A 22,273-nucleotide genomic window follows, 5' to 3' on the forward strand; every position below is an offset into this window, starting at 1 on the left:
TATGTAATTTGTAATAGTTAATATGACAACGTGAACTTTAGTGTACTGTACGCAGGGGCGGACTGGCCATCTGGCACACCGGGCAGTTTCCTGGTGGGCCGACCTACTTTTTGGGCCGATACATCTCATACTATCTTTGTCTGAGCACCCCAGTTAGCGTCTTTTTTTCTAGATAGACCGGCCCACTGATATTTAAGCAGCAGCCCATTGGTTATTTTTTTTTTATGACATTAAGCTTGCCCAATGACTGACCAGCCCAGTCATCGTCCTTTTTTTCCTAGATGGACAGGCCCACTCAGTAGCAGCCAATTGGTTATTTTTTTGAATGACATTAAGCTGGCCCAATCACCGCTTTGGTCTCTGTGCAAGCGAGCGTGCATCGTCGGTCAGTTCACGTATCAAAATTGAGAGAGAGAGAGATGGAGAAAAAACTCAAGGGAGTCACAGAAAAACTGCGTGACAAAAAGAAGCAGGCTCTTCAGGCAGACGCTGCAAAATGGGTTAAAATAACACAAATGTTTTCTGCAGCAGCAGGACCTTCAACTCGCGTCGCTGGTGATGATGGTGATGATGGTGGCGGTGGTGGCACTGGCAGTACCAGCACGCAAAGTGTCAGTGAGGAGAGGGAGAGAGACGAGGGAGAAGTGAGTGTAGTGCCTGCGGTAAGCAGAACTGCTTTCAAAACACAAGTTTAAATAGATACCCCTTGATAAAACACAAAGTCAAAAACACAAAATTATGTTGATAAAGCTGCAATAAAATAATTGCACTCTTTGGGCTGTCACTACGAGAGTGTATCTGATTCGTAGATTTTTTGACAGATAATGTTAAAAATCTCTTACTGTAATCACACAAGTTTAGTTCAGTGAATGTAGTAAATACTTTCCTGTAAGTACTGCAAGTAATAATCAGTTTTCAATATTACTGTAAGCAGCACTTGTATTTTGTAAAAAGTCAGCAATTCAATGGCAAATTTTTCCAATTGCATGAAGCTTGTTTTAGGATTCATAAGTGTGGATTACTAAACTAAACTAATAAATAACACTTTCTAGAAGTGTTTGTTGTGTCAACTCTCACTCTTTTCTACCTGCTATTAATTGGGTTTAGTGCTTTTATGGAATTGCTATTGCTATACATATTTAAAGGCGTGCAAAGATGGGTGGTATTTGTAATTATACACTGCAAAAAAAATGATTTTCAAGAAAAAAAATTCTTAGTATTTTTGTCTTGTTTTCAGTAAAAATATCTAAAAATTCTTAAATTAAGATGTTTTTTCTTGATGAACAAAATGACCCAAGAAAATAAGTCTACTTTTTACACCAAAAATGTTACATTTAAAGGGCGTGTTGCAGGTTAACCACCACTGTCGATTAATGGGTACATAAATCACTCAAGATATGTGTATAATTTTTAAAATGTCTCAAAAATGGTCTTAAAGACCACTTTTTTTAAGTTTTTGGTATTAACGTTTTTTTTACGCAATTCTGCGATGACGTCACTTTGGGGAGAAGTGGAGAAAGCCTCAGCCAGAGCCATAGAGATAGATGAGACATTTATTGCTGTTTAATACTTACGTATATCATTTGGAAATCATATATACATCGTAGGAAATATATAAGTGTTATACTGCAAAGTTACCATGCTAATTATTATTTATGATATATGTGGAGATAAATAAAACTTCGCAAATCTGCTGATTTGATCCATTCATGTCCTGACCACCAGGCTAGAGATTTTTAAACATCCTTAATCCACACTTACTAGTCTATCAAATAATATCTCAAATATATTGTTTTGTGAAATAAAAGGATGCTTTGTTATATTGTTTATGCGATTATAACGAATCACACGATCATTTTATACGCAGCAGCAGTCAGCAGCTGCAGCACACTCGGATCCGACCGCATACATACTGTAATAAACAGGCGTTCGGCGGCTTTTTACACCACGACAGACTATGCCATTTGAGGAGGAACCGCTCATTGATCACCGTATTTTTATAAATCCTGTACATGTTTGGACCTGCCGAACAGGTTGAGCACTTTTATATACTTTGTTGAGCAGAGAGGCTGCACAGTTTGACCAGCGGGCTGCGGGAACCGCCGCACATCACGCCGCCAGACGGTGTTAACTCGAAATGTATAACTATTATCAGATCGGCCCACCGGGAAAGACCCGACTCTCCCGATTGCCATTCCGCTACTGGCTGTAAGAAAGTGAGTGCGTTTGGGTCGCTGGTCCCCGCGAACAGATGTGACGTGCCTCACTCAGCTTCCAGGATTAGAGACATGCTGCCAAAACCGTTTGTGCTGAAGATCGCATAAAGTTACACCCATTTCAGGCAGAATCATGGACCCCCTTAAGCCAGCATGCACGAGTATGTTAATTGTTTGTTTACTTTCTACACGAAGATATGCTAACGTTATGCTATCTGACTGTCTGCCTATCTCTCTATACTAGCCTATCCATCTGTCTGTCTGTCTGTCTGTCTCTGTCTGTCTGTCTCTGTCTGTCTGTCCCTATCTGTCTGTCTGTCTGTCTGTCTGTCTATCTATGTATTTATCTATAATCTGCGCTATCAAAACTGTACTTTACTCATCTTTCTATAGTCATTCTCAATGCTCTCAAGGCGGCTTTGGTAAATTCTCTCCCCAGCGTGACGTCATACAGTGCGTTGTGGGGGAAAGGAGAATCATTGCAAACCGCTGTACTTTTTCATACTTTTTCGGGTTTTGTGATACCCAACAACATAAAATAAAATGGATAACAGTTTAAATGTTTATTATCAACAAGCAAATTGCACAAATTCGTTGAAAATTTTAACCTGCAAAACGCTTTTTATGGGATTTTGTGCATAAAACAAGCAAAACAATCTGCCAATGGGGTAAGCTAATTTTTCTTGAATTTTTCTTGCATTTAGTGTGTAAGAAAAATGTTCAAGATTTTTTGCTTACCCCATTGGCAGATTTGCTTGTTTTATGCACAAAATCACTTAAATGTAAAATTTTTGGTCTAAAAACTAGACTTATTTTCTTGGGTCATTTTGTTCATCAAGAAAAAGCATCTTAATTTAAGAATTTTTAGATATTTTTACTGAAAACAAGACAAAAATACTAAGATTTTTTTCTTAAATAATTTTTTGCAGTGTATGTAGTGTGACCGATTTGGGCCAAAATGCCAGGGCCACATTTTTGTCCCAGTCCAGCCCTGACTGTACCTTTTTACTTGGTTTTACATTCACGTGCGATCCCCTGTTGCTGCGTTGCGTATCACATCACGTGTCACAACAACCAGCACAAGGCATTAATGGTGTTAGTTTTCACCAGTAGAGGGCAATCTACTAGTTTTTAATGCAGATCAGTAGCAGAGCTTCCCTGTTGAGTAAGCAACAAACGCAACCGAAAAATATAGCTGCAAGCAGCAATTACCGGGGTCAAGCCAAAAAGGGCACAGAAGAAAGTTGAGTTCAGATGAGCAGTTTAAAAAAACTATAAAAAATCTCTTGAGTTCACACAAAATATTATAACAGTTATCATCAAAAAGCTGTGTTCTCATGCAGTGAAATCACTCCCTCTCTTCTCGAATAGCATTGACAATGAAATCACTGAAGGAAATGTGAGTGGTGCTTGGTGTGGCAATACTCAGCTCACAAAATGTTACAGTGGTGTTAATGAGTCAAAAGAGCCCACCCCCATGTCTCTACGATGTTCTGATGCAGAAATATAGCTCTTGCAAAAATGGTTGATAAGGTATTCTCATTGGTTGCTAGGGAGTGGATTTGGCATCCACCAATGTTTATACTCCAAGTCATTAAAGGCTTAATCCATGATGATTCAAGGTTTTAGTTGTACTGTAGAAGCAGTTTTAGGCAAAAAATACCATATTTCTGTCTCAAAACCACTAGATGGCGCAATGACAAAATTGTGCATGCAATCTTAGGGCATAACTGCGTTACATCTACCTAGTTTCATAACTATTCACCTTATTCCGCCACGCCGCTTTTTAATTCTTCGCTCTTCCGCATTTTGTCAACCGACTTCTGCTGCTAATATGGCACAGTGCATTCGGTGGTTAGTTTGGTGGTTAGAAGATTGTTTGTAGTTCACTATGGCTACATTTACACACAGCCGGGTATTTTGAGAAACGACTACTTTCCCGCCTCCGTTTTCAATAATAATATCGTGCACACAACATCGTTTTCAAAAAAACTTTCCATTTACATCAACCCGCATAAATACGCTGTCAAGCGGCATAATAACTATGCCAAACCTGTGGGAGGCAGTGTAGGAAGGGGAATACAGCCATGCAAGCCAATCAAAATCGTCAGAATTGACACCAACGAAGAACACGAGCGACTTCCTGTTCCTTTCATAACAGCAAACATGGGCTGAATCCCAAACCGCCTACTTCCATACTATATAGTATGCAAAGTAGCGCTTTTTACATACTATATAGTATGGAAGTAGGCGGTTTGGGATTCAGCCAACATAAACCTGATTGATCAGTAGCCAAACAAACTGTAAGGGCGCTCTCATGACGTTAAACATTTTCTGGCACAAAATGTGACGTTTAAGAACCTAAAACCCCGTTTCTCCCAGTTGACACGGCAACACATAACCGGGGTAATCAGAAATATCCAATATAGAGAGAGAGCGCGAGCGAGAGAGAGAGCGCGAGCGAGAGAGAGCGAGCGCGAGCGAGAGAGAGCGAGCGCGAGCGAGAGAGAGCGAGCGCGAGCGAGAGAGAGCGAGCGCGAGCGAGAGAGAGCGAGCGCGAGCGAGAGAGAGAGAGCGCGAGCGCGAGAGAGAGAGCGCGAGCGCGAGAGAGAGAGAGAGCGCGAGCGCGAGAGAGAGAGAGAGCGCGAGCGCGAGAGAGAGAGAGAGCGCGAGCGCGAGAGAGAGAGAGAGCGCGAGCGCGAGAGAGAGAGAGAGCGCGAGCGCGAGAGAGAGAGAGAGCGCGAGCGCGAGAGAGAGAGAGAGCGCGAGCGCGAGAGAGAGAGAGAGCGCGAGCGCGAGAGAGAGAGAGAGCGCGAGCGCGAGAGAGAGAGAGAGCGCGAGCGCGAGAGAGAGAGAGAGCGCGAGCGCGAGAGAGAGAGAGAGCGCGAGCGCGAGAGAGAGAGAGAGCGCGAGCGCGAGAGAGAGAGAGAGCGCGAGCGCGAGAGAGAGAGAGAGCGCGAGCGCGAGAGAGAGAGAGAGCGCGAGCGCGAGAGAGAGAGAGAGCGCGAGCGCGAGAGAGAGAGAGAGCGCGAGCGAGAGAGAGAGAGAGAGCGCGAGCGAGAGAGAGAGAGAGAGCGCGAGCGAGAGAGAGAGAGAGAGCGCGAGCGAGAGAGAGAGAGAGAGCGCGAGCGAGAGAGAGAGAGAGAGCCGCGAGCGAGAGAGAGAGAGAGAGCTGCGAGCGAGAGAGAGAGAGAGAGCTGCGAGCGAGAGAGAGAGAGAGAGGCGAGCGAGAGAGAGAGAGAGAGAGCGCGAGCGAGAGAGAGAGAGAGAGAGCGCGAGCGAGAGAGAGAGAGAGAGCGCGAGCGAGAGAGAGAGAGAGAGCGCGAGCGAGAGAGAGAGAGAGAGCGCGAGCGAGAGAGAGAGAGAGAGCGCGAGCGAGAGAGAGAGAGAGAGCGCGAGCGAGAGAGAGAGAGAGAGCGCGAGCGAGAGAGAGAGAGAGAGCGCGAGCGAGAGAGAGAGAGAGAGCGCGAGCGAGAGAGAGAGAGAGAGCTGCGAGCGAGAGAGAGAGAGAGAGCGCGCGAGCGAGAGAGAGAGAGAGAGCGCGAGCGAGAGAGAGAGAGAGAGCGCGAGCGAGAGAGAGAGAGAGAGCGCGAGCGAGAGAGAGAGAGAGAGCGCTGCGAGCGAGAGAGAGAGAGAGAGCAGCGAGCGAGAGAGAGAGAGAGAGCGCGAGCGAGAGAGAGAGAGAGAGCGCGAGCGAGAGAGAGAGAGAGAGCGCGAGCGCGAGAGAGAGAGAGAGCGCGAGCGCGAGAGAGAGAGAGAGCGCGAGCGCGAGAGAGAGAGAGAGCGCGAGCGCGAGAGAGAGAGAGAGCGCGAGCGCGAGAGAGAGAGAGAGCGCGAGCGCGAGAGAGAGAGAGAGCGCGAGCGCGAGAGAGAGAGAGAGCGCGAGCGCGAGAGAGAGAGAGAGCGCGAGCGCGAGAGAGAGAGAGAGCGCGAGCGCGAGAGAGAGAGAGAGCGCGAGCGCGAGAGAGAGAGAGAGCGCGAGCGCGAGAGAGAGAGAGAGCGCGAGCGCGAGAGAGAGAGAGAGAGCGCGAGCGCGAGAGAGAGAGAGAGCGCGAGCGCGAGAGAGAGAGAGAGCGCGAGCGCGAGAGAGAGAGAGAGCGCGAGCGCGAGAGAGAGAGAGAGCGCGAGCGCGAGAGAGAGAGAGAGCGCGAGCGCGAGAGAGAGAGAGAGCGCGAGCGCGAGAGAGAGAGAGAGCGCGAGAGAGAGCGCGAGCGCGAGAGAGCGCGAGAGAGAGAGAGCGCGCGAGAGAGAGAGAGCGCGAGAGAGAGAGAGCGCGAGAGAGAGAGAGCGCGAGAGAGAGAGAGCGCGAGAGAGAGAGCGCGAGAGAGAGAGAGCGCGAGCGCGAGAGAGAGAGCGCGAGCGCGAGAGAGAGAGCGCGAGCGAGAGAGAGAGAGAGAGCGCGAGCGAGAGAGAGAGAGAGAGCGCGAGCGAGAGAGAGAGAGAGAGCGCGAGCGAGAGAGAGAGAGAGCGCGAGAGAGAGAGAGAGCGCGAGCGAGAGAGAGAGAGAGCGCGAGCGAGAGAGAGCGCGAGCGAGAGAGAGAGAGAGCGCGAGCGAGAGAGAGAGAGCGCGAGAGATAGAAAGGTGGGGGCCGGGTGACCGTGAAGATGATGCACGTGTCATAAGCTCATCATCCAGCGCGCAAACTGGATCAACTGCAGCACATACTGAGGTAACTGAGCAGCCAGGGAACTACACTGCGACCAAAATGGTCGCATATGCTTATGTGCATATGTGTTTATAGCATCCAAGTTGGCTTCATTTTGCGTGCAAGCACGTTGTGTCTCTCCCGTTGAGTGTCCGTTCACGTGCTCTCTGTTTCTCAATGAATTGGGTGCGACGCGAAGCAACCTCAGTGTCACATTGTATCCTTTCATGTTTCTGAACTTGAGCAGAGTTTTACCATTAGAGGTCTTTCTTCACTGAGGACGCGGGACCCGTACAGTTCCGGGTTTATATTTTAAATGGTCAGTCGGGTCCGGGTCGGTCCTAGTTCATTACTTCGGGTCCCAAGTCTGATTAATATTGTGTGTAAAACCCGAGTCGATTGGAGAACGGCCGCTAGCGCAAAGCTCGAGTGCTGTTTCAGCGTGCATCCGGTTTCTTTGGCGATAACAGCTGGCTCTTGTCACGACCACGCGCCGCTTCATTTTTTTATAATCTTACAATTAATAGACCATATCTTTACTAAAATCTAAACAGTTTGCACAGAGATTGTAGCAAAAAGCAGTGCTAATACTGAATGAGCAAAGCTGACTCAGGATATAAAAAACGCAAAGCTGTAATGTAAAGTCTGTCATCGGGACAGCAAGTAGACTTTTAAATCTGAAATAATGAGTGGATTAAGCTTTTTTAATCGGCAAAAGAGAAATAGAAAGCAGAAGCAGTAAAAGTGCCTAATAGAAATTATTAACATTATAACATCAGTCACATTTATAATCTATAGACCTGCACTGTCTATTAATATACTGTACATAGTATTGTATATAATTGAGTTTGATAAAAGGGGTCATTAAATTGCTTCATATATCAGTGCAAAAACAAAGTGTTTTCGTGGTGCTTTAACAAACAGTGTCAGCTTTGGTTATGGCAAAGAAAGTTTGGGGTGGTTAGATTAATGAACTATAATGTGAAATTAATATTAATGTTTAATAAATCAAAGTATTGTGTTGTGTCACACATTATTAGTTCTTTGTCACATGTATAGTAGACCATTTTTTGTCGGTGGATATAATGATTGCCCTTTTCACGAGCTACCACCACAAGTAAATTTCAGATCTGTGGGAAACACTGAAAAGTATGTCTACCAATATTTACACAGTGATTTTGTCTTTTTTAAAGCAAATGTGCACCTTAGCCAGTCCAATAACTATTTCGTTTTTATGTGGTACCATGATAGAATTCATTTGCAAACTTGCCAACATATTCCTTCAAATCAGGAGACTTAAATCCTTTTAAGTGGAATCTACAAAGTTTACATATGGTTTAAGAAATTCCTTACAGATAATATCTGAACACACTGTAAAGGTTTATATAACTGCATGGCAGGTTACATCTGATCACATATTAAATGTTTAATATAACTGCATGACAGGTAACAGCTGATCACATAGTAAAGGTTTAATATAACTGCACAACATCTGATCACATTGTAAAGGTTTAATATAATTGCACAACATCTGATCCCACTGTAAATGTTTAATATCACTGCATGACATCTGATCACATATGAAGGTTTAATGTAACTTTACAACAGGTAAAGCAAGACCACCCTGCAATAAATTAAGACACAGCTTTATCGGAGTCATCAGGAGCTGATCCCAAGTGTTTATCTGGAAGCTGTTGGTGTATGTACTGGTAAAGTGCTTGGCGGCGACTGTGTAATGGATGCAATATCAACCCTCTGTAAAGCTGACACAAAGATGGTTGTTTCTCAGCAGAGATATGTACATTTGTGCCAGCTCAACACATTGAAGTAGTTTCTCGGACAGGGTTTACAGGACTAGGATTTAATAATATTAGGACATTTTAGTTTTTACAAACAACCCCTACAAAAAAAAACAAGACTGGTGCGCATCTTGTGACAAAACAATGGCACTCATATATGTTGAGGTATGTCAGTAGAAGGTGATTTTAAATTATTGTAGCTCAAATATGCATTTTAGCCTGGGACCAGCATAAGCCCTGTCAGGGAAACTGCACCATTGTTTTCCCATATCAGATGTAGGTTGCTTCAGGTTGAGCTGTGATTTTAAAGTGTAGTTGTGGTCAGAGACGGATGGATCCTCCCATTGTGTTTCTGCATCACAGTTTAGGAACATGTTGATTGTATCATCCTCACAGTTGTCCACTGCATCACTACACATCAATGCATCTGTGAAAACAATATAACCATAAACATTTTTATGTTAGTATTTAAAATAAACTTGCATCATGAGAATTAATATATAAATGGCACCCATACTTAAACAGAACAGTGGATTAGAGAGAGATGCATTAAAAAGAGACAGTAACATTATACACACAACCTTTAACTTCAGTGTTAAATAATACGTTGTTTAATAGGTCATTATCAATATCTGAATGAGAAATGAACTGACATTCTAGCATCTGAAATGTCAGTAACTTGTAGGAATCACGTGGGCTACTGTAAGAATGTACTATAATATCTCGTTGTACTATCATAAATATAAAAATATAGGTGAACAAATAAAACCATTCAAATAGATGCATTTTATAAACTAACGTTACTGATCTTAAGTGTATTTGTAGAACGGACTTCACAAATCTAACTTTAGGCGAACGAGCACAAAGTTAGCTAAGATAGCTTACCTGAAACTGGACACCTTTTCAACACCCGGCGTGGTTTAAAGTTACCGGAACATCGTAGTCGAACCATTTACTTGGGATAAGGGTGTTCCTCAGTTGGCTTAAAATTGGTAAGAAAGAAACATAAAGGCGCTCGAGTGAGCTTTTTAAGCTTAACGCGTCGCCTTCAGTCACTGCCTCAGCTGCTCATCGTCTATGCGGCCGGAAGAACGTTGACAAAATGAGCGCAATGGCGCCGTCCTTGTTGTCGTGAAAAATAAGGTGAATACACTTTAGTTTAGTGAAGAAACAGTTGCCTGATTTCACAGGTTTTGTTCAATTATAAGGCCAACTAGTGGTGAAAGCATACAATTTTTTTTGTGTAGCCTCAGACTCTGCTCATACATCATCGTATCAAATCTGGGGAAAAAAATTATTTTCGTTGCGAAGTTATAACCATTTATGTGTAAAAAACACAAAATTTAAAGGTAATTTTTAGTTTTTTGCAATTTTCGGCCATTTCTGATGGAAATTTTAATATTACGCAAATAGAGTTTTTTGTTCAGAAGGTAATGCTTTGTTCTTCTTATGGTGTTTTCGAGTCAATCCGAATAAAGCTCAAAGAGATATTTGCGCGTGTTTTTTAAGTGCTATTTTGCCGCACAGGGTTAACCGCAAGGCAAATCCTGGCATGTTTGGTATCATTGGACTCGGCAACTATTCAAAACTCCAAGAAAACAAATCCCATGAAAATACGTCAATCACAGCCAAAGTTATAGGCGCATAAAACATTCGTCTGGCCACTAGGTGGCGCTGCAACGAAACTGTGCATGCACCCTCAGTTCCTGACTGGCATCTCAAGTACCAAGTTTCATGTCAATATGCCTAAGTTTGACGAAGATACAGCCTAAAATCTGTTTTTTTGCACTTTACGTAAAATTCATTGACGCGCTATATGACAACGGATTGGTTTATCGAAATTCTTTTAATAACTTTTTGCCTTGAGTGTCTCTAAATGCTGTACACCGATTTTCGTGGCAATCTGGCAAAAATCTCTAGGACGAGTTCGCAAAAGTAGGTTTTACGAATAATTCAAAATGGCGAAAAAAATTTCATGGCGGAAAAATTTTCATGACGGGTCCAATCGAATCGTCTTGAGTCAAGGAATCAGAGGAAGCAAGAATTTCATTTTTATGACTTACAGATCAGAAGTTATAAGCAGAAACGTAAGTGTAACTTTGGACTGTCGGTGGCGCTTGCGGGTTTGAGATAGGCACTCCAAAATTGCTGTGGATAGTATTTGGACTGTCCTCTCAGTGTTTCCTCTATAATTTTTTCCAGCTGTGGCGGCAGGGGGCGCCCATGATGATTTTTAATGTAGAATATAGGCTACAGTAAACTAACATGTATTTTTTTATCACTTTCATGCTGTCATTTACTTTTCCTTATATTTATAGCATATTGCTTTTCTATGTTTAATCTAAACTGTATTTTCTTAAAAAATACGTAAGTTTTATAGCTTCATATGGATCTTTCATTGTAGTTTTAATGTAGTGTGCAAGTTTGTGCTCATGTTTAGCGTTACAGAGCTGTTGCAAAGTCCCGCACAGTCCTGTTTGATTATCCGCACCGCTGTGATATGACAGAACACCTGACCAGTTATCCGACATCAGCAGCAATTTATTCCAGCATTCCACACTCGGCCTGTTTGACATAAAGAGCCTGACCCGGTCACACCCCAAATCGCGCAGCTAAATATAAACCTTTAAAGTTCTTCAGACAGAGCTTAAACACAAATAAGCCATTTAAAAACTGCTACCTATCGGAATCGAGTCGAATTTTGGTCTTGGATGTTAGACCTGCAGTTTAGCCTACTCTTGCTTATTGAGTCCCTACCTGCATCTACAACGCAAATGACACGTTAATATTATTACACCCGTTACATCAAATATTATGCGGTTCACCCGCGGTTACCCCGATCCTGCTGTCTGAAAACATATATGAAACCGTCTCACTGTCTGCCTCAAGTTTTTATTTCCAACGTCCGTCTCTTCCACGGGAATAATGTAGGTTTCCTTCCAAACAGATTTGACTATTAATGTCTTGCAGTCCCATATAAGTCGTATTCAGTGTTTAGCCTTTTGTTTTTGGACAAACATCTTATCATTTAATGTGAAACTTTGTGAGGGTCGATCTAAAGCACAGAAGATTGACTGACAGCTGAGCGGTCAGCAGTGCGCTGCGCTTATAGTCTATATTCTAAATAACTAATGGCCTGATAAGTTGATAATATGAGTACAGTGATTCCAAATGAATGTCCAAAAAACTTCTTTCTCGCAGCCCAGCGCTGCGTCCGTGTATATGCGCATGTGAAAAGCATACGCGTGATGACCTTGCAACTTATATTACCCTTAATTTATTGCCATACAGATACAAGTAAAATAACATTCGAAACTGAATTTTTTTTTATTTGTGTAAACTCACAATAAGGAGAAAACCTTGTGCTTATTTAAAATCATTAAAAATATGACGTGCTTTCTGCTGCTTTGGTTTAACAGCGCCTCACAAAAAAAGAACAGCAACTCAAATACTTTTTTATTCGTTTTGTCAATCTGATAATTATAACATATTTCGTGTAGGCTTATTTATTTTATTATTATTTCTCAAAACAGAGACGTAGCCTAATCATCATCTGTTGATTTAAATCCATTTGTGCATGAAACTAAACCCATGGGGGAAATGATGATATTTTAGGAGATTTATTTATTATAAATGAGTGAACAACGCGAATCCAGAAAGAAATTTATTTCTTTAAAACAGCCAGTCTGGCAGGGCTGACATTTCGGTAGCTTTATTTATTTTGCGAGCTGCCCTCGTGGGTTTTGTCTAGAAGGGATACAGAAAATGCCGAAAAGTTTAGGATTAGATTTGGAGGTAGGATTTTTAGGATGAAAACAGCGGCTCTGGCTAAATGAGAGACAAATACATCCTACAATCCTGTGAAATTTTGTGTTTAGAGTTGGGTTTGGGTGAAGGATTAGGATAAAACAGTGCTCATCCGGCGAGATTTCGTTTGCTGTATCCTTTCTATCCACAACCGCAGGCGTGGCGGGGATGTTTTAGGCGTGGCGGCCCGCCACGGTTGAATGTATATAGCGGAAACACTGCCTCTGTCAGTGTGCCAAATTTCATAACTTTCCTACGTACGGTTCTATGGGCTGCCATAGACCGCAATGGAACAGGAAGAAGAATAATAGTTAAGAAAAAGAAAAAGAAAACTAATGGATACAATAGGGGTCTTCGCCCATTCTGGGCTTGACCCCTAAAAAACTATCAGTCGGAATTTTTGCAGATGAACGATAGTTATTGTTATCGTTATCTGCGAGGATTAATCGGCAAATCCGATGAATCGGTCGACCTCTAGTCTTAAGTGTATGAATATATTACAGTCAGAAAACAGTCTGTGCTTATTTGGTCTTAAAGAGACAGTAACCTCAATTAACCTACTTAAAGGGCCATTTCACCGATAGGAACATTAATCTTTATGGAAAGTGAGTCATATTTGTAGTCAAAATGTAACATAAATGTAGAATTGTGTGCCTATTTGACCGAGAAAAGACCAAATGTGACTTTAGAGCACATTTGTATGAAAAACTACAACTCCCATTATGCACCACAATGCACAGCACTGCAAGCCACTCCCATTAATCGGAACACGGCTCAGATATGATATTGTGTACATAAATGCCACGTTAGTAAAACAAAGAAAATAGCCACCACCACTGTGTCTGACAGACACCAATCATGACTTACTTTTAAACGTGGTGTTACATTGTGGTACACACAATAACACTCTGGCCTGGTGTGTAGCAAAGTCTTATTCAAACAGTAACGTGCGGTTTCAGATCCGCAGTACAAATGTCTTTTCAAGTAGTTAAAAAAGGGTATGCATTTTAAATGTTTATTTAGTTTTACCAATTTTCTTTTTGTCTCTTGTTTACTGTAATTACATCTGTGTAATATCAGCCTCACTGCTCTCACAATATAGACATATAAAACACCGCTCAGATATGCTATTGTGTATATAAATGCCACCTTAGTATAACAAAGAAAATTGAAACACTCACTTTAGTTAGACGTCCGTTTACCCCTGCATCCTGCACACAAACGCGTCCCCTGCATAATATCTCCACATACGTGCTGCCTCAGCTCTTGGAGCTTGTGCTCGTAAACCGAAACACGTCTTTGAAATAAGCACGCGCCCAGAAACATTAACAAAACAAACGTTCATATCCTTATCTGATCCAGAAATCTTAAACCGAAAGCACACAGCGCGAGTCTGTCCAAGCTCATATACTCCGTATGTGAAATAAACATGTCCAAACGCGCGCAAAGTTGCCTCGAAACCTTCACCAAACGAACGTCCATGTCCTTATCTGATGCAGAAATGTTATAAAGAAGCCACACAGCGAGAGAACAGGCAAGCTTCTCTACGCAGCAGAGGCCGATGGTTGCGGTGTCTTCCCCCGGCTCCTCTACCCAGCCGACGCCCAGGCTCCGGCTTCTCCTCGGGCTTCTGTTCCTCCATCTGCCTCAGCTCTTTGCAGTATTGTGGCTCATAAAGGTGCAATGAACAGCGGATTAGAGCATCACGCTTGCGAAATCACCCTCTTCTATATTATATTGATTAACTTCCACTGTTATTGTAACATGAAGTCTGACTCGCTCCACAACTTCTGTTTAGCTTAGCTTAGCATAAAGATGGCGGCTGATCGTTTTTTCCCGTCTGTGTTCGTATATTTTTGTAAGTCCCACCCACTGATCTGTAATTGGTCTGAAGCGTGAGTGGGTCCCACCCATAGCCCCCACCTTGGAAAAATGAGGAATGAGTGTCTGTGACGATGACGATTTTTACATCATTGAAAGAAGGAAGTGCCTCACTGAAATCAGTATTTCTCCCCTCTCAGGGGAAACTGAGGGAATGATGCACGACCATTCAAAAACATGACTGGGGTTCTAACGGTACAAAGCTTAATGCAAATGGGTGAAGTTTCCCTTTAAGTCTGTGTCATTAATGTTAATCAAACAACCAAAGACAAAGAGAAAATCACTTCAGTTTTGATTTCTGTTTTGATTTCTGTACCTAATGCTAATTTTAGATCTTATTTAATGTGCAACTTTGTTCTTTTTTATAAAAGTTTGCAATTTCTTTATTTGTTATTAGATTTTCCCCTTTATCCCCTTTTTTGCAAATCTTAATCGTCGGCAAATGGTGCAGAATGCAGCTGCTAGGCTCCTTACTGGTGTGCGCAAACGAGAGCATATAACCCCTGTGCTTAAGTCTCTGCACTGGCTCCCAATACGTTTTAGAATCGATTTTAAAGTTTTTATGCTGGTTTTTAAATCTTTGAATGGGCTGGCTCCTGAATACATTTCTGACTTAATCTCCATCCATAATCCTGGAAGATCACTTAGGTCATCCAATCAGAGAATGTTAAGTGTTCCGCGGGTTAAATTAAAAACTAGAGGAGATCGAGCGTTTTCTGTGGTTGCACCAAAACTATGGAACAGTCTACCTGCTGTTATTAGAACTGCCACCACACTACATGAGTTTAAGGTTAAACTCAAAACCTACTTGTTTTCCTTGGCGTACAAGTGTAGTTGATATTGCGGTGTCTGGAGTGTTTTTATGTATTTGTCCTGTCTTTCTGGTGTAATTGATGCTTTTAGTTTTATTTTATTGTTAATACTATGGATCAATGTACAGCACCTTGGTCAACAATCGTTGTTTTTAGTGGTGCTATATAAATAAAGTTGAGTTGAGTTGAGTTGAGTTTATGCTGATCTGAAAAATAATCCAATCCGTGCCTCAAAAACTGTAATGTGATCCGAACCATGAGTTTTGTGATCCGTCAAACCCCTAGTAAAGTTAGTACACAGTGATAGCCATAAATGCAATGGTACTAATAATTGGCAGCATAATTTCTTTTCGGTGTTTCGATTTTCGGCCTTGGTTTCCTCATCCCTAGGTGCGTCTGAGAAAACAATGCACAGTGGGCAAGTGCATCAGTGGGTAAATATCAGTGAGCTATTTAATGTTGTTATGGACCCATTTGGGGACAGTAGGTAAAAGAAACCCCACATTTTAGACAAACAGGGCGCTAGTGAGTGACTTAAGAGGCACACCTATGTCTGACCTTTTTGTCCACACTTAACAGCCGACAACTCCGATGTGTGTGCCAAATTTTAGGTTAATCTAAGCATGCCAATGGCCCTAAATATGTCTGAAATAAAAGTATCCACTATTTAGCAAGTGCAATGTCTCAGCATCATGTTCACCACGTTTAGTGTCAATCGCATGAATCCCCTAGGAGGAGTATTTAAAAGTTCACTGCATGCATTTTTTAAACTATCCAAAATGTCTGACTTCCTGTTGGGCGGAGCTAATAGGTTTGAGGGCGAAAGTCAATGAGATCTATTTACGTACCATCTCTTGTACATGTGTGTACATGTTTGCCCGATCTGTGCACCAATGTTTTTTTGCATTACAGGGGGCGCTATAGAGCTCCCTTGCCATGCCCGTGGTCCAGCCTTTACCCGGACCTGATGGCCTTCGACTCTGACGTCTGTGCCAAATTTCAAGAGTTTTTGAGCATTTTAACCTCTCGACGCGCACTAGCTCGGGGGCGGAAAGACATCAGTTTTTTTTTAACGCTGCTAACGATATCTATATAGCTTACTGCCTCAAACAATAATAATATTAACGTTACTATACATTGTTTAAAAGGTCTACGGGTTTAGCATCTGTGTATGGTCTCTGTTTTGATATACAGATGCTCTAGCATCATAAATATAGTATTTTGTTACAGAAGTCCAGATGACAACATGCAGAATATGAACGTGATCTCTTACTTTTGTGTTGATATAACGATCGCGAATCGAATCCAGTCTGTTTCAGATGTGTGAATAACCCATAAAAACGCTCCAACAAAATACATCCAATGACCATTTTTGTCCACAAATGCGTATAATCCGTGAAATATAGATATATTGTCCATTGTTTACATCGATTTCACATGCACGTAATAAAATATAATATACAATCTGAGGACTATTTACATCGTTACACTTGTATATGAGATTACACTCGCATTCAAAACCGCAGCCAAACTTTATTTCTAAAAGTAGGCGGGAGTATAATACATAATATCCAAACAGCGCTGTCAAATATCGTGACGTCATCTGACTCGCTTGTTCCTCCAATGACTTCGTGGAAAATATTGATAGACAGAACGTGTAGCCAATAAGATAATGAATCCAACGATCTTTGTGTGACGTTTTATTTCCTGGTGTGGAAACGCTTACATTAGGATAAATAGGATAATATTATACGCTTACATTAGGATAAATAAGAATAAGAACGAACGTGTATGCATGTAAACAAAAGACTTTTATTTTGGGGCTGACTGGCACTTAGAAAAAGCACTAGTCTTACAAAAACTCTTGCAAGAACCTAATTTTTGGGTCTATTGACTTCAAACGTGAAACATAACTTCTTTAGACTTGTGGCTTTGGCATCATTGCATTTCTAGGTTTCACACATATATTTTTCATTAAGATTTTTAGTATTAAAAAAGATGTTATGCAAAAAAATTTTATTACAATTTCAGCCTCTCTGACTTTTTTAAATTGATCTTAAAATAATTTTGAAACCTGAAAAATGAAGCTCAAGGTGTCTTCTATCTAATGATACCACAGGGAAAGTAGGTCTTTTCATGGTTTGGGCCAGAGTGGAGGTGCTTTTCAAGAGGTTAAGGCACCCAAGTGCCCAAAAGTGTTTGAAAAAATAATAATAATCCTAAGGAAAATAATAGGGCTTCGCACCTTTCGGTGCAGGCCATTTGGCCTCCTTGGTGCTCGGGCCCCAATAACTTTGAGGAAAAACAAAAGGGTTTCGCACCTTTCGATGCAGGCCATACATATATATACATATACATATACATATATATATATACACACACACACATGAGATTAAGTAGTTTAATCGGGGCAGCCGGTGGTCATTGGTCAGACATCGGCTGTGCATAATGTTGTTAAAGAATCGAGGACGAGACTGGTAAAGAGACACAAAATCCTATTAGTGTATGGCCTGTTCGCATGTCACAGTATTGTGGTTTAATATCTGCTGTAGGGCTGTAACGATAAAACGCGTGTCCCATTAAAAAGACCTGCCTAAAATCGATTCTGCATTGCAAGGCTGCGATTCTGTGTTTAATGTGCAGCTTGTGCGTGTACTATGGCGTTTTGGTCAGTAAGAAATCCTTATCAATCTAAAATCATTATGAGTTGGAGTCGTTTATAACGTGCATTTAAAAAAGTAACACTCGTTAAATAAAATCATTCAAATATTCTTTATTATCATGAAAATACATGAAACAATCTGAAGAACGCCGATATAAATATCATTCTAGACATTTCCTGGAATAGCATCTGTAATGCTACTTCTTCCGTGGCACAATTGGAGTTTCTGCACATGAGCGCCCTCTGGCTTTTGGATGTGGCGGCATTTCACCGTAATTCATTCAAATTCATTAATTGAGAAAAGGCGCATTTGCACGATAAATCGTTACAGCCCTAATCTGCTCGGTTTCAGACAGGCTAACTATTGCGGCATAAGTATATTACCTAGGCGAGTTATGTGAATGCTTTTTCCGGACAAGCTAACTGTAGCAGGATAAGTAGATTCTCGAACATTTTTTTGGTAAATCATTCCAAAGCTTAGAGGCTAAGTAGGAAAAGAATCGACCACCTTTAGACACTTTTGATATTCTATGGATAATTAAGTGACCAGAGTTTTGCGACCACAGTGTACGTAGTGTATTGTATTCTGATAGTAGTTTTCTAAGATACGAAGGTGCTAGGCCATTTAAGGCTTTATAGGTGATTAGCAATATTTTAAAATCTATGCAATGTTTAACTGGTAAGTAACCAGTGTAAAGATGCCAAAATTGGGCTTATGTGGTCATACTTCTTAGAGTAACTGTGCTTTCACACCGCCACCGGCGAGAGCGTCAATAAAAGCTCTGGCTGCCCTACTAACGACGCTATAGAAAAGGTGTAGTGGATGCTCTGATGCTCGAATGCATTCTCTGAACTCCTCTCAAGCAGAGGTTTCCGCCTTCCGATTGGTTGCAGCCAAACCGCGTCAGAGCTGATTTCCACTGTCCTCGATACTCACACCATACATGACGTGCTGCTCGACGGGGCTCGCCACCGGCTCTCATTGAAAATGAATTACTTCCGGCTACTTTGACGCTCTCGCCTGTGGTGGTGTGAAGTAGAGGGCTGCATTGGGATTGGACTCCCGCGGGACCCAACGCAAATCTCGCGGGGGCGGGCGGGTTCACCTTTGCTGTGGGCGGGAGTGGGTGGTCAGAATTTTTTTGCGGGAGACCCGCAGGTCCCGGTGGGATTTTGCATGTAATAGAAATGGGGTCAACACATGAAGTTGAAAAGAAAATTAAGCTAAACATTATGTGGGACATACCATGGCAACTTCGGGGAGCACATGCTCAATGCTGTTATACACTATATGCCTCGCGTCTGGAAGAACTGGTGAGCACTAGTGACAAATCCGGTTGTTAACAGTTAAACTGTTTGTTTGTTTGTTTAATTAATCATTTGATGCATGTGTATTATGCAGTATACATTTGAAAACTGAGGTTTTGTTTTAACGGTTAATGTTACAAAACACTGCTTAAAAAATTATGTCATTTTAACTGCGTAAAACCCAACGCAGAGCGAAGGCTGAGTCAAATCATTGGTTTCAATGTGGTCATTAGTACGAATTCAGTACTGTTTGATCTTATAGAAATTATAGTATATAGCAAGTATTATACTCTAACACCAAACGCAAGCAAAGTTTAAAGTTTGAGGACATGATAAAGTACACTATCAACCAGACTCGAAACACCAAGTAAGAGCCCGGAGCAAACGAAAAAACATAGGCTATAACAGACTGCACGGTCGGCATATGAATATCTTTTTCTTTATTTGGTTTGACATGTTTTTATGAAGAAAGACAACCATATTTAGCCTACTTGCTCCGGTGAAAGCCTGTTCTTAATGCCAGCGGAGAAAACTCTGCTTAAACAGGCATTTGCAGTTCTGTTTCATTTTCCACATAGAGCACCGCATATAGCTAATAAATGTTCTCCATTTCGTTTTCCATGTCTGTCCCGTTTAGCTGTAATAACAAAATAAAATAAGCCATAACAAGACGCTAACAAATCTCTCATGATGCGCGCTGATGCGGCGGAGAAGCACGTCTAAATTAAACCTGAGCCGGTGGACAAAACAAACAACCCGGTGTTAAAACTCTAAATACTTAAATTAGTCTGCGATCTGAATTGCCAAAACAATCAGATATACACACAAATACATTTTCATGTATATATAATTTATATTTGATGTATATTTACAAGACTGTAAAAGACAATACATGAAGTGGAAACATTAAATGAATAGTAGCATTCACCCTGCGGTGGCGCATTAAAAACAAACAAACTAACATTCCAATAGCATCTTTTCCATTATAATTATTATTTTAGATCAAATATTCGACCATTCGTGCACATCCCTAATTTTAAACACAATAGTGTTGAAAGTCTGTTATTCTGGATGTTAATCTGAACCGATGAAGAACATGCATTTGTGTAGTTTACACAAGCTCCGAGAAAATCCGCGGGAGCGGGCGGGAGTGGACACAAATATTGCAGGCGCGGGCGGGAGTGGAACACGCAGGTTGCGGGAGCGGGCGGGACTGGTCATAAATTCAGCGGGTGCGGGCGGGCGCGGGTTTAAAAAAACAGTCCCGCGCAGGGCTCTAGTGTGAAGGCACAGTAAGCCCTCTTGCAGCAGCGTTTTGAACCAGCTGAAGCTTGTTTACCTGATTTGCGTGACACTTCATGACATGCCTGCATCGCCTGTATTAACGCCCTTGCTAATAATCTCATTATTATGGTTAAATTCTTAACCTTATCTATTTTTACTTCTGTTATTCTTTAATTTTCTGTGGTAGTATCTAATTAATATGGTTTAACTCTTAATCCTAACAATTTTGTTACATCTCTTTGATTTTTCTGTGGTAGTATCGTAACCTAAAAACTTCTTCAGTAAATACGCTAATGCTAGTATATTGTTTGGAATTGGATTATTATATGCATCACTGATCTACTACTAACCAAAACAAAGACCTGCATGAACTCCATCCTAGACTATGTTCATATTATTTAATAAGAAACAACTCCATGTAACTTCAAATACTCCATCCTGAACTTTATTTAAAACTGCCATGCTCTGTTGTTTTTTCCTTTTGTAGGTTCTTTTTTATTCTATTACATGCAAAGCTGTTTTGGTATAATAAACAATTGTTAAAAGCATTATATAAATACATATATATATATAAAATATAAATTGAATTAAAATTAAACTAAAATATATAAAAAAAAAATTCTACACACTTTACCATACATTTTGAATGTTTAATTAAGGTTTGGGTTCTTCTTTAAAACACCATCATGTCATAATACAGCTCTTATTGGTTTTTTATAGCCAAATTTTTATAGCCTTTTTTGTGCTTTGCGGCAGGGGGTGGGATACAGCGAAACGTATCCAGGGTGGTGTATTGCCATTTTTCAGTTCGTTTGGAGTATGGTTACACCCCTAATGATTATAATGGATAATTAATACAATAGATACTAGTAATTATTATTCAAAGGTAATACTACTTCTACTAATAACAATATATAAATAAGGATTAATGAGATGCTGGGTTGATAAATATTAATCACTTTACCAGCATTCGCTCGAACTGTACATTGATCAACGCTCAAACAACTGTTCGAAGCATAATTGATGCTGTCTGTTATATGACTACTGTAAAACTAAGTTCCATTTAAGTTTGTCAACAATTTCCTTAACTTAGCAGGATAATGCATGTTGGGTTTACGCTCCTGTTTTTAAATTTTTTTTTGAGATGTTGCGCTAAAAAATGGGTGCGTGCTCAAGTGCACTTTGACTTACAAGCAAATCTTCAGACAGACTGATCGTTGTTGGGTATATTTGTGTGATAGGCTATATGACTTGTCCATATGTAGTAAAATGTCCAGAGCTTATCATTATTAACAGAAATTTTGTTACAATTTAATCTCATAGATATCATTTTATTGTCCATCCTTATTCTGGAATCAAAAACTGCAAGTAATTTTATTGGATCTTTAAACTGACAGCCTTTAAAAAATTATCTGATATCATTTTTTAAATTTGTCTGTATAGTTCCAAACATCCCAGCCCACTTTTTTTGCAGGTCAAAGAGCTTACAGTACCTGGTGGTCATAGGCAGGACCTTAAGGATGCCCTGCCCTTTTCAGCATTCCTTACTGACTCCTTCGGACGAAGACATAATTACCTTCGTATTTCCCTGACTGAGAAGTGTAATTTTCGCTGTAAGTCTCTCATAACAACATATTCTTTATAGAAACAAGTTAATTCCCAGTTCTTGTAAATTGACACTGTGTGTGTACCATATGTGGCTATTAATAAAACTGTAAATTGAAAAAAAAAACACCTGCTCTCCATATTGTGTAATTCATGTTGTTGTTAAATAAAGGAATAAGCCATTAGAGGCCATACACTTTAAAAGTATTTTATCACTACTAAGGATGTGTTCACAGATTACAAATGTTCAGTA

At 41.1% G+C, this 22,273-nt stretch overlaps 1 protein-coding gene across 7 annotated transcripts in view; it reads left to right on the forward strand.

Moving 5' to 3' along the window:
* The window catches only part of LOC129417554 (molybdenum cofactor biosynthesis protein 1), a 187,259-nt gene that overhangs the window by 11,707 nt on the left and 153,279 nt on the right, over window positions 1-22,273 (forward strand). For 5 of the 7 annotated variants that reach the window (XM_073864847.1, XM_055172307.2, XM_055172309.2 and 2 more), the window contains exon 2: window positions 21,890-22,028. The exons of 1 other annotated variant lie outside the window; for it this stretch is intronic. In XM_073864847.1, coding sequence (XP_073720948.1) covers window positions 21,890-22,028 — 139 coding nt within the window. Of the gene's footprint in view, window positions 1-528; window positions 663-21,889; window positions 22,029-22,273 lie in introns of those variants that run through there. One more of the 7 variants, XM_073864851.1, reaches the window with a different exon arrangement.

This window comes from Misgurnus anguillicaudatus, unplaced genomic scaffold (genome assembly GCF_027580225.2).
Source record: "Misgurnus anguillicaudatus unplaced genomic scaffold, ASM2758022v2 HiC_scaffold_28, whole genome shotgun sequence".
NCBI classification, from domain to species: domain Eukaryota; kingdom Metazoa; phylum Chordata; class Actinopteri; order Cypriniformes; family Cobitidae; genus Misgurnus; species Misgurnus anguillicaudatus.